The 13,032-nt window shown below is 44.6% G+C and overlaps 2 protein-coding genes across 2 annotated transcripts in view; both read left to right on the top strand.

The window, feature by feature from the left end:
* The window catches only part of adamtsl3 (ADAMTS-like 3), a 244,317-nt gene that overhangs the window by 66,892 nt on the left and 164,393 nt on the right, over positions 1–13,032 (top strand). The window lies entirely within an intron of this gene.
* Positions 3,061–8,085, top strand: LOC137076187 (uncharacterized). The gene is made up of 2 exons (XM_067445130.1): positions 3,061–4,598; positions 7,913–8,085. The coding sequence occupies exons 1-2, from the start codon at positions 3,477–3,479 to the stop codon at positions 7,913–7,915; spliced, it is 1,125 nt and encodes a 374-aa protein (XP_067301231.1). The 5' UTR covers positions 3,061–3,476; the 3' UTR covers positions 7,916–8,085.

The raw sequence follows: 13,032 nt of genomic DNA, 5'->3' as shown, positions 1-13,032 counted from the left end.
AGCTGTAATAAGACCTACTGTCCATCACTAGGATCATGCATTGTAAAGCTATTTAATCGTGCTGTCTTACTATATATAGTAAGACAGTACGATTAAATAGCTTTATATATATATAAATCAATAATTTTATTCAGCAAGGATGTGTTAAATTGATAAAAAATGATATTAAAGGAGATTTATATTATTTGAAAATAGGTTTTTATTTTGAATAAATGCAGTTCTTTTGAACCTTTTATTCATCAAATATATTAAGCAGCAGAACTGTTTCCAACACTCATAATAAATCCTCATATTAGAATGATTTCTGAAGGATAATGCGACACTGAAGACTGGAGTAACGATCCTGAAAATTGAGCTTTGCATCACAGAAATAAATGATAATTTAAAGTATAATACATTGAAAACCAGTTATTTTAAATTGTAATAATATATCACAATATAAAAAAATGTTCAGTATTTTTGATTACATAAATGCAGGCTTGATGAGCAGAAGAAACTTCTTTCAAAAACATTACAAATAGTAATGCGTCCAAACTATTTGAGATATAATACTTAATCATGATTTTATTATTAAAGAGTTTAATATGAATTTAAAGCAGCTTTAAAACATATATATATATATATATATATATATATATATATATATATATATATATATATATATATATATATATATATATATATATATATATATATATATATTTGATACTGTAAGTATTGATTGCTGTTTACAAATATTTAAAACAACATACCATGTTTTTTACATGGTACAGTCCATTTAGCACAGTAATACCATGGTATTCTTTGAAACACCCTAGAGTTTTATGTAAATACCTTGTTAAATGTTATTGGCAAACACTCAGTACTATGATAGGGGAGAACCGGGGCAAAAGTAACGTGGGACGAAAGTAACAAAGCGATTTTCTCAGAGCCCTGACTACATTTGCATTCCAAGCTATGACAGCACGTTCAGCACGCAACCCTTAATGGACCTGCCAAAAATCATGTGATTTTTTGTTTTGTTTTTGTTTTTTGTGTGATTTACTGTAGTCGTTCTGCATTTTTACAAAATACCACCTGCTATTGATAGACCACACTTGGAAGTTATTGCCCTGAGCAAATGTATATCTCTGTCTAAAATATTTTCGTATAAAAGTGCGTTTTTCTGAAAAATTGTACTTTCGCCCCTGCTCTCCCCTATATTTCAGAGTACCATGGTATTATCATCTGATTATCATCACCATATGCTGTATTGAAATGCATATATACTAGAGGCTGTTCATGATGGTTCTAATTTAACTATTATTATTATAATAAATTATATTATTGTCACGGGTAATAAATCCAACTGACAAGATTTGTGGTGCAAAATGAAAGATAAAATGACTTTCAATAAACATTGAGATCAATAGTACAACACGACAAACATATCATAACTTTAACATCAGATGGCTTAAATACACAAGGAATGATGATCAACAGAACAGGGAACGGGTGTGAACTAATCAGAATCCATGTGAAACTAATGATGAACTAGAGGCGTTTCTCAATACCAAGCCCTTTGTAGTCCGGAGAATGAACTTCCACAAGTCTGGTTATTCTGCAAATGGTTCAGCAGTGTTCTTGATAATGTCACTCAGCTCGCTCTGGCTACTCCAGTTATCTCAGTATATTTTAGGCAACAATAAAACACAGTGTCATAAAACCTCTTTTCATTGTCATTAAAAAAATAGTCTTCAGTGTGGTTCAGGCAATGCATACATTTATTATCTCCACTACAAAACAAAACATAAGACACAACTCTCCCTCTTTTCGTTTACATTTTAAAAATATTAAACGCATTAATATGTGGTTCAGGCAATATGTGCATATGTACACTGATAATCTTCACAAATAAAATGAAATATGACATAAAACACAACCCTGTCTTTTTTGTGTGTTAAATTTTGTTTTAATGATCAATAATAGTCATTATAAAAGTATTAGTAAACAATTCAGTCAAATGTACAATGTCAGTGCTCTAGTAGGCTAGAAAAGAAAAGTAAAATTTTCCCTCAGTCAAAAGGATTTGCCAGGAAAAAAAATATAGATTCACAAGAACAAAGTTAGCCCATTAAAATATACACAAGACTAATTATATCTGGTGTTTAACCACTACAGAGACATCAGAGCCAGCGGCAAACGTCAGAAGGACTAGCCGAGGTAAGGCTGCTCTCGGCGGGGTTAACGAGCCGGGGATGAAAGCCTGGGGGTCAACTGGATCTCACAACTGAGAGTGATCCCATTTTCAAATAGGTGCTCTTTATCAATAAACCACAGGTTTGAGCTTTAAACAAGTACATTCTCACTACATTTCGTGACAGATTAACAGTAATATTTTTTTAAATTACGTGAGTTTTCTCATCCTTTATTGACGTTTGCTGGCTGGCACTGGATGCATTCTGGGATACCTGGCGGACTCAAGTCCGCTCAAGTCACCTCTCGATGCATCCTCGATAAAAACGGCGGATCAGGAACACATCCGGGAATTTGAACTGTACTTGACTGGATGTGAACTTTGAATTAAAGGTGCCCTAGAATGAGTTGAAACAATACGTTAAATTGTTCTCTGATGGGGCTTATTAAAGGGCAAAAATTGTCCAGATACAGTTTTACAGGTCCATTTACAACCCTATAAATTGTGTAATGTTTTTGCCTTATTTGGAAGAGTCATGAATATTAATGTTGAGCTCTGCTCTGATTGGCTTATTTCCGCAGCTCACAGCTCACAGCAGTTCAGTGAAGCGGCTCGTGAGTCCTGACCGTGCTGACAGACCACAGACCGACTGAATGACACTTTAAGCAGAAAATCTCAAATGGACATTGCTGAAATGCAGCTTACTTGTTTATTGGTGTTTTCAGATCATCCTCGTGCGAGAGAGAGCTCGCGTGCATATGGTTGCAAGATTGGACATGTTTATGGAAAACACCGGATAGTATTCTTTTCATAGAAAAGCTCTGATTGGGGGCTTTAATTTACTGAAATCTGGCAACCGCAAACACGAACGCTCTTGTGGCAAGGGGGGCGTGGTTCAGCGAGGTCTGCAGCGGGAGAGAGAGCCGCGGGACAAGCGGTACGTGAGTGGGTTGGAAGCAGATTAATAACACCTGTCTCTTGTTCTAGTAATGAGCGCGGAGAGGGGATAAAACATCAGTGGAACCGGAGATCGAGGAGAGAGAGAGCCCGGACGGTTGATGCCAAACCCCCCTTACAGAGACTGAGTTACCGGAAGCCGGAAGTGCCGACCCGGAAGTGACTGAGCGATCGTTGTTCATTGAGATACCACACCACAGTGTGTGGTGGCAAAGATATTGAGTTTAATAAAGATACAGCATCAACCGTCCAGCCGACCCCTTGTCCTCTTCCTTCCTTATCATATCGAACTTTGCTACAGTGGTGCCGAAACCCGGGAAGGAAGTAGGACCGCGCCGCCGCCATGACTACTCCAACGCCCTCCGCCACGCCGTTTGCGGACATTATCACCTCTCTCGCGGCCCTCCACCAGAATCAACATCAGGCCATGCTGGAGCTGCGGGCGGACCAGGAGCGTCGATTCGAGGCCATCGTCCGCGGCCAGCAAGAGGACCGCGAGAGGTTCCGGAGCTGGATAGACCGGGAGGTTCGCACCGAAGCCGCCGGGCTCGCCAGCGCACCGGTCCACGTGCCCCTACACAAGATGGGGCCACAGGACGATCCCGAGGCCTTCATAGACCTTTTTCAGAAAGCGGCGGAGGCCTGCGGGTGGCCCCGGGCACAGTGGCCGGTGCGCCTTATTCCATTGCTCAGCGGAGAAGCCCAGGCGGCCGCCCAACAACTGCCGGTGGCGAATCTCCTGGATTACGACGATCTGAAGAGGGCCATCATTCAGCGGGTCGGTCGGACCCCCGAACAACACCGTCAGCGTTTCCGCTCGCTTGAGTGGGGGGAGACCGGCCGGCCCTTCGCGATGGCCCACCAGCTCCGGGACGCCTGCCGCAAATGGCTATTGGCCGGTGGAAGCGACGTGGACCACATCGTCGATCTGGTGGTACTGGAACAGTTCATCGCTCGGCTTCCCAAGAAGACCGCCGAGTGGGTCCAGTGCCACCGGCCCACGTCGCTGACGACGGCCATCAACCTGGCGGAGGACCATCTGGTGGCGTGCCCAGGGGTCGGCGAACCCCGTTTAACTTCTCCCTCTTTCTCTCCCCCCTCTGTCTCTCCTTCTCCTCCTGTCCCTCTCCCTAGGTCCCGCCCTCCAGGGCCCCCTCGTATTCCCCCCAGAGGTCGGGGTGGAATGGGCCCAGGGCAATACGGGAGTTCGAGGGCCCCGCCCAGGGGGGCGGGGCTGCTGGGGTCGGGCGGGGATATCGGTTCCGGTTCCACCCCCCCTCCGCGCTCATATTCCAACCCACTCCCCGCCGCAGGGGCGGCGGGCAGGCCTGGGCTGGCCTGCTGGCGGTGCGGTGACCCGGACCATTTTGTGGACCGATGTCCAATGATGGATATCGGGACAATGATCCGGGTCCCGGACGTCCAGCGGACCACCCCTGATCAAGCAGGAGAGTACCAAGTTCCTGTGAGTATCAAGGGGGGTACATATCAGGCCTTGGTGGATTCAGGATGTAACCAAACCTCGATCCATCAAAGCCTGATGCAGCCTGGGGCATTGGATACAAGCCGCATGGTTAAGGTGCGGTGTGTGCACGGGGATGTGGTGGAATATCCGCTTGTACCAGTCACGATTCAGTTCAGGGGAGAAAATCATAGTGTTGAGGTGGCGGTTAGTCCCCACCTCCGGCATCCGCTAATTCTGGGGACGAATTGGCCCGCCTTTCCGGCGTTATTGGGGTCGATATGCGCGGATGCCGCTTGGGGGAGCCAGGCTAGGAACGGGGCGGTGCGGGTGCAGGTTGGCGAGACTGATACGGGGCCCTCGGAAACGGCTTCAGAGGAACCGAGCGGGGTCGAGAGACTGATTCTCTCGGACCGCGATGACTTTCCTCTGGAGCAGTCTCAGGACGATACCCTAAAACATGCTTTCCAACAGGTCCGCACTATCGACGGTCAGTCCCTTCAACCCGCCCTGCCCGTCACGTATCCTTATTTTGCCATAATTAAGGACAGGTTGTATCGAGTGACCCAAGACGCTCAGACAAAGGTAGATACAACCCAGTTGTTAGTACCAAAGAGCCGCCGGGAAATGCTTTTCCAGGCGGCTCATTCTAACCCAATGGCGGGCCACCTGGGACAGGCGGCCACGCTGAATCGTTTAATGACCCGATTTTTTTGGCCAGGCATTCACGACAATGTGCGCAGGTGGTGCGCGTCTTGTCCTGAATGTCAGTTGGTGAATCCACTGGCCTCCCCAAAAGCGCCATTGCGCCCCCTTCCATTAATGCAGGTCCCCTTCGAGAGAATTGCGATGGACCTCAACGGGCCATTAGAGCGATCCGCACGCGGACATCGTTTTGCGCTAGTTATCGTGGACTACGCAACGCGATATCCGGAAGCAGTGGCTCTCCGCAACATCTCGGCGAAGAGTGTTGCGGACGCACTGTTTCGTTTAATCTCCCGAGTGGGGATTCCGAAGGAAATCCTCACTGATCAAGGCACGGCGTTTATGTCACGCACGCTAAGCGAATTATACGGGTTATTGGGCATCAAATCGATTCGGACAAGCGTCTATCACCCACAAACAGACGGCTTGGTCGAACGATTTAATCGCGCACTTAAATCCATGATCCGTAAATTCGTACAGGAAGACGCCAAAAATTGGGATCGGTGGTTAGAGCCCCTCTTATTCGCTGTGCGGGAGGTCCCACAAGCCTCCACGGGGTTTTCCCCCTTCGAGCTTCTCTACGGACGACAGCCCCGGGGGGTGCTGGACGTCCTACGAGAAACTTGGGAGGAGGGACCTTCTTTGGCCAAAAACGAAATTCAATATGTGCTGGACTTGCGAACAAAACTCCACACCTTGGGGCGGCTATCTAGGGAGAATTTGTTGCAAGCCCAGGACCGCCAAAGCCGGTCGTATAACAGGGGTACGAGACTACGCAAATTTACACCGGGAGAGAAAGTGCTCGTATTACTCCCTACATCGAGCTCTAAATTAATGTCGAAGTGGCAGGGGCCGTTTGAGGTCGCACGACAGGTGGGAGACCTCGATTATGAAGTGATACGGTCCGATAGGAACGGGGCACGGCAAATTTATCACCTCAACCTCCTGAAAAAATGGAATGAGGTGGAATCAGTGTTGTTGGCGACGGTGATCGGGGGAGAGGATGATCTCGGGCCAGAAGCGAGCATCAAAGCACAATCGGTCGCATTGGCCCCTGGGGGAGATCACCTCTCACCGTCCCAACTCACTGATCTCTCAAAGCTACAGGCGGAATTCGCCGACGTGTTCTCGCCCCTACCGGGACGTACCGACTTAATTCAGCACCATATCGAGACCGAGCCGGGCGTGGTAGTTCGCAGCCGGCCGTATCGCTTACCTGAACACAAGAAAAAAGTAGTTCAGGAAGAATTAGGGGCAATGCTCGATATGGGAGTAATAGAGGAGTCCAACAGTGACTGGGCGAGCCCGATCGTTTTAGTTCCTAAAACCGACGGCTCGGTCAGGTTCTGTGTGGACTACCGCAAGGTGAACGCAGTGTCGAAATTCGACGCGTATCCAATGCCGCGGGTTGACGAGTTGCTTGATCGGCTGGGCACGGCTCGATTTTATTCGACATTGGACTTAACGAAGGGCTATTGGCAGATCCCCTTGTCTCCATTGTCCAAAGAAAAGACGGCCTTCACCACGCCGTTCGGATTGCACCAATTCGTCACGCTTCCCTTCGGCTTGTTCGGGGCACCCGCTACCTTTCAGCGACTCATGGACAGGATTTTGCGTCCCCATGCCGCATATGCTGCTGCCTATCTGGACGATATCGTGATTTACAGTCACGATTGGCAGCGGCATATGCAGCATGTCCGGGCGGTCTTGAGGTCGTTGAGGGGAGCGGGGCTCACGGCCAACCCGAAGAAGTGTGCAATTGGGCGGGTGGAGGTAAGGTATCTGGGCTTCCACTTGGGTCATGGGCAGGTGCGTCCCCAAATTGATAAGACCGCCGCAATTGCAACCTGTCCGAGGCCCAAGACCAAAAAGGAGGTAAGGCAGTTCTTGGGGCTGGCGGGATATTATAGACGGTTTATTCCAAATTATTCGGACCTCACCAGCCCTCTGACTGACCTTACTAAAAAGGGGCTACCAGATACGGTCCAATGGACGGAGCCGTGCCAGCAGGCCTTCACCCGAGTTAAGGCTGCTCTATGTGGCGGGCCGCTGTTACACTCCCCTGACTTTTCTCTCCCTTTTCTGTTGCAGACTGACGCGTCGGACAGGGGGCTGGGCGCAGTCCTGGCCCAGGAGGTGGAGGGGGGAGAGCGGCCGGTGCTGTACATTAGCCGTAAGCTCTCGAAGAGAGAGGCTAAGTACAGCACCATCGAAAAAGAGTGCCTTGCCATCAGGTGGGCCGTTCTCACCCTCCGCTACTACCTTCTGGGGCGGGAGTTCACCCTCTGTTCGGACCACGCTCCTCTCCAATGGCTCCACCGCATGAAGGATACCAACGCGCGGATCACTCGTTGGTATCTAGCTCTTCAGCCTTTTAAGTTCCAGGTGGTCCACAGGCCGGGTGCTCAGATGGCTGTGGCCGACTTCCTCTCCAGAAATGGGGGGGGGGGGGGGGCTGCAGGCCGGACGGCTCCCCGGCCTGAGTCGGGCGGTGGGGGTATGTGGCAAGGGGGGCGTGGTTCAGCGAGGTCTGCAGCGGGAGAGAGAGCCGCGGGACAAGCGGTACGTGAGTGGGTTGGAAGCAGATTAATAACACCTGTCTCTTGTTCTAGTAATGAGCGCGGAGAGGGGATAAAACATCAGTGGAACCGGAGATCGAGGAGAGAGAGAGCCCGGACGGTTGATGCCAAACCCCCCTTACAGAGACTGAGTTACCGGAAGCCGGAAGTGCCGACCCGGAAGTGACTGAGCGATCGTTGTTCATTGAGATACCACACCACAGTGTGTGGTGGCAAAGATATTGAGTTTAATAAAGATACAGCATCAACCGTCCAGCCGACCCCTTGTCCTCTTCCTTCCTTATCATATCGAACTTTGCTACAGCTCTTCTTTCCCCTAAAGCCGAAAACCAAGTTTTCTATCAAAAATAAAACCAAGTAAACTATCCGGTGTTTTGGTTATACATGGTACTTGGTGTTCCTATTGTTACTGTACTAGCATATTGCGTTATTTACACAATGCTGTCTCTGTAAGAAACTTTCAATTTAATCAGAAATTGTTTAAACAGTCAATAAGTGGATAAATCGCTACTTACTGCTTGCAGGAATATAGCCTAGTTGTAATTTCCCGTTTCTTCAGTTTAAGACGCTGAGCGAAGCTTGCTTGAAATGGGTCGAATGAACGATTTTTAATTAAATTGTTGCGGTATCCGATTATAATAAACCATGACTGTTGACATTTTTTATATGTGGGAATGGTATGAAAAGTCCTCACGTCCCCGGCACAGCCTGGAACATGACATTTGTGTCCATGAGAGCTGCCATTATCTTGAGTGTTGCTTGTTTACCTGCAGTCCCGATGATTCGTACCGCCTGACAATGAACATTAGCTGACATGCAAATGTTGGGGCGTACATATTAATGATCCCAGCGATTGCGTCACAGTTGGCGTTATGTTGAGAATCCCTTATTTTTCCGTGGTGTTATTCATGCATAAGATTTACATAAGAAGGAGGAGGCAATGGTGTTTGAGACTCACAGTATGTGATGTCCATGAACTGAACTCTTATTATTTCACTATGGCAAGGTTAATTCAATTTTTTATTCTAGGGCACCTTTTAAAACAGCACTTGTGCAGCGATTTGATGGCGTTTCACAAGAACACAAGTACAGACAAGAATGCATATTGAGAAACATCCTAGAACTAAACAGTGCCAAAGAAAACCATGAATAGAAACTAAACAGGGCTGCATTTCCCGATAACGTTGTCTCTTAGCGCGCTACGAAGACTCTAAAGGTATAACTTAACTGAAGGTATACCATTTCTAGGTGTGTTCCCCGAACTATACCTTAGGAGGTTGCTTAAGGTATACCTTCTTAAGTGCGACGTAAGCGGGTGCTGTTCGTGGCGGCGGTGCTGAATTGGCTTCTATCGATGGCTCAAGAATCGATTATTTACTCTATGCAGGGGCTGTTTCACTGTGTTATGCGAAAAAATTATGTTCTTTATAAAAGAAACACTTCAGAAATAGTTGAACTTTCATTTATCATACAAAATTGCACCTAAATTTGACATAATTCTGAAATGAGTGCACGAACCAGGAATCTCATGCTCAACCGCACCATGAGCATCACGCGTCATTTAAATTATTACAATATATTTTCCATAGTGTCTTGATTTAATCCACAACCAGGGATGATTGACCATGCAGCAGCTGCATCACATTATTGTGTAAATAACTAATTTATATTATTAGATGGCCTACTCAATAAAAACGCAACACGCAAAACATATAATCAGCTGCTACTATATGGCGGAGAAAAAATAAAGAAAGAGAAGAGCCGCCAGCAGCTGATTTTAGTAGCTGAGCTCCGTCCAGTTTGTCTCGACAAAGTTGATCCAACAAGATCTAAAAGCTGCTGAATTTGCTGTCGTGGTAGGCGAAATTTATTTTTAATAGCAGCTTCTGACATGGTAGCCAGGGACTAAAGTTTTCACATATGAAATAGTGCACATACACTAAATGGCTCCGCGGACAGCGCCGTCTTTGATTTAGCACAATTATATTCGCTGCCTCGCTGCCAAAGTTTGACTAAACTCCCCTCCACAATCATTCCCTTTAAATAGGCTCCTAAGCCTTTCCTGTCTAATGGTTTGCCAGCTGATGTACCTTTGGATAATATCATTAAAAAGCTAACAACCATTAGTGTTTGTAATGAAATTTTATGACGAAGAAATTTATGAAATTTCGTATAACAATTTTAATCCTTGCATAAAAAAAAAAAAAAAATAAAAAAAAAAACCTATTCAACTAGCCTAATTGAACACTGGGTGTATATTACAACTTCGGAATTATATTCGGATAGACTGACATATAAAGAAGCTTTTTTTCACAGTGGTGGCCACTAGTGGAATTAACTTTTAATAGTGATAAGGTATAGCTAAGAGTGGTCCAGACCAACCTTACGAAAGTATGACTTAAAGAAGGTATTCTTAACTAAGTTCGTTTCGGGAAACACATATTAACGTTAAGGGATACCTTAAGGTATAACTTAAGAATGACGTAGAGTTAAGAAGGTTTCGGGAAATGCAGCCCAGAACATTGAAAGAAGTCAATGAAACTAAAAATGGCACGACTGACTATTATAAAATAAATAATCTATATTTTATTTGTAGTTGAAGTTTTAGACAGAACAGTACAAGCCTCTCAGAAAAGTTGAAAAGCAGAAATCTTACACTGAGTTGTTGAGTGCAAGTGTATAAAAGTATTGTAAGCATTTTTTTTTTTACTGGAATATCCTTACTCAGATTTTATCCATACAGAAGCCTAATATAACAAATCACTATTAACACTTATTAAAAGCATAAAAAAAACACTATTTATGAAATGCACAATTACTTTTATTGCCGTTAAGATGAGGTTACGTACTCAGAGCGCTTACGTCATTTAACCTCCGTTTTGCTCTTGTGTTCTTTTTGCACCTGCGCCACTTAATGTCTCCCAGAGTTAAAAGATCTGGGAATATATTTATTTTTTTAATGCTATGTTCCCTCATGCCCTTAGCCATCTTTGGGACATAACAGATGATGTGACCTGAGATTATTTTGACATTTGTTTTGCGAAGCTTATGATATAAAATTATACACATAGCCGACTCTTCAGCAGGGAGGGACTGATGGTTTACCCATGACTTCATCTGGAGCCGCATGAGATCCGCCTGCCTCTGGGCAGCTGATTAGCTGATTGATGACTTTAGGCGGTCAAGCTCTGGATGGACGCACACATCAATGAGAGAGCCGAAAAGTTTGGTGAACTGACTCTTTTCTCCACTGGGAATTATTTTATGATGGGAGGATTTTCATAGCTCTGCATCTGCTTCTCCACGATGTGTTGCATGATGATGTGCAGATTGTCTTTACTGTGTCTGTGGTTTTCCTTTGCTGGTGAACGTTGGGATGCATCACTGTAGCTTGAGAAAAAAGACATGATGATTTGCTCTATCACACATCCCAGCTAGGTTTGCCCTGTATTTGCAAAAAAGGCCTAAGATGACCTAATTTAATGATGAGTTCATTTCATCATGTACAGTTTTTCCACAAAATAAGAATAAAGATTTTTGTAAAATTATATCCTAAAAGTCTCAGTTTTAATGCTCTTATCAGAATAACAAAAGAAGCCAAATATTAAAGGCTTTAGTTCATTAGTTCATCCAAAATGAAAATTCTGTCATTAATTACTTACCCTAATGTCATTCCATACCCGTAAGTCCTCCGTTCATCTTCAGAACACAAATGAAGATATTTTTGTTGAAATCCTTTGGCTCTGAAAGGCCTCCATTGACACCAATGTCATTTCCTCTCTCAAGACCCATAAAAGGCACTAGACCGGTGGCGTTATGTTGAGAATCACTTATTTTTCCGTGGTGTTTTTCATGCACGAGATGTACTAGAAGGTGGAGGCAATGGTGTTTGAGACTCACGTAATGTGATGTCCATGTACTGATCTCTTATTATTTCACAATGGCAAGTTTAATTACATTTTTCATTCTACACTGTAAACATTTTTTTTGAAAAAAACTTACCTGGTTGCCTTAATTTTGAGTTCATTGAAATTAAAATTTTGAGTTAATACAATGAAAAATTTTTGAGATTCGACAACCTTTACTAAAATATTATTAAAAGATATTGTAAGCGTATTGGGTAATTGTGTGTGTTTTATTTCTGATGACGCAGTGAGACATGCCAAATAGTGCTATTTTCATGATTTATCAAACTTTTATGTGGTTCAGATAAAAAAATATATATATATTTTGAGTTTCTATTTATTAAACAAATTTCCTTCATTGTATCAACTCAAATTTTTAATTTCAATAAACTCAACATTTTAACGCAACCAGGTTACTTACTTTTTTAAGTTAAGCCAACAAAAACCAACAAAAATTTTTTACAGTGTAGGGCACCTTTAAGGTTTTAATGACCAAATCTGTCATTTTCTGTCACTGTTTGGATGTACAGTAGTAAAACACCTAATGTAGCAGAAAACATATTTACATTTATTGATTCAACAGACGCGTTTATCCAAAGCGACTTACTACTGAAGAATGCAGGAAGAGTCCTGAATATCCCGGAGAGTCCCGGAAATACTACGTTTTGGACATTGCTTAGAGTAGCATATGCTAGAATAGGGAGGCAAACGAGGAAAAATTATTACATATATTTTTTTGAAGCTGAGGTTAAGTGCTCACAAAATGTTGAATGTTGTTTTGCATCCTGGATGGAGGTGGGGAGATCATTCCACCAGCAAGGAACAGTGAATGAAAATGTTCTGGAGAGGGATTTCATGCCTCTCTGTGGTGGTACCACCAGCTGTCACTATTTTGCCAAGGGAAGGCTTCTGATGGGGATGTAGACACTTGTGGTGGATCTGTAAGCAAGCGTCAACGCCTTCAACTTGATGTGGGCAGCGAGTGGTAGCCAGTGCAGAGAGATGAAGAGAGGTGTGACGTGGGCCCTTCTGGGCTCTTTGAAAACAAGACGTGCCGCTGCGTTCTGAATCACTTGAATCATCTTGATCGCACGCGACGGAAGTCCAGCCAGAAGCGCATTGCAGTAGTCAAGCCTAGAAATTACCAGGGGCCTGGGCGAGAAGCTGTGTTGCATGCTCTTTTAGGAACGGTCTGATTTTCCTGATGATGTGCAGAGCAAACCTGCATGACCAAGCTGTCTTTGAAAC

Source organism: Pseudorasbora parva, chromosome 1 (assembly GCF_024679245.1).
Source record: "Pseudorasbora parva isolate DD20220531a chromosome 1, ASM2467924v1, whole genome shotgun sequence".
NCBI lineage: Eukaryota > Metazoa > Chordata > Actinopteri > Cypriniformes > Gobionidae > Pseudorasbora > Pseudorasbora parva.
Note: the sequence above shows the minus strand (reverse complement) of the source record. Positions and strands in the feature narration are given on the sequence as shown.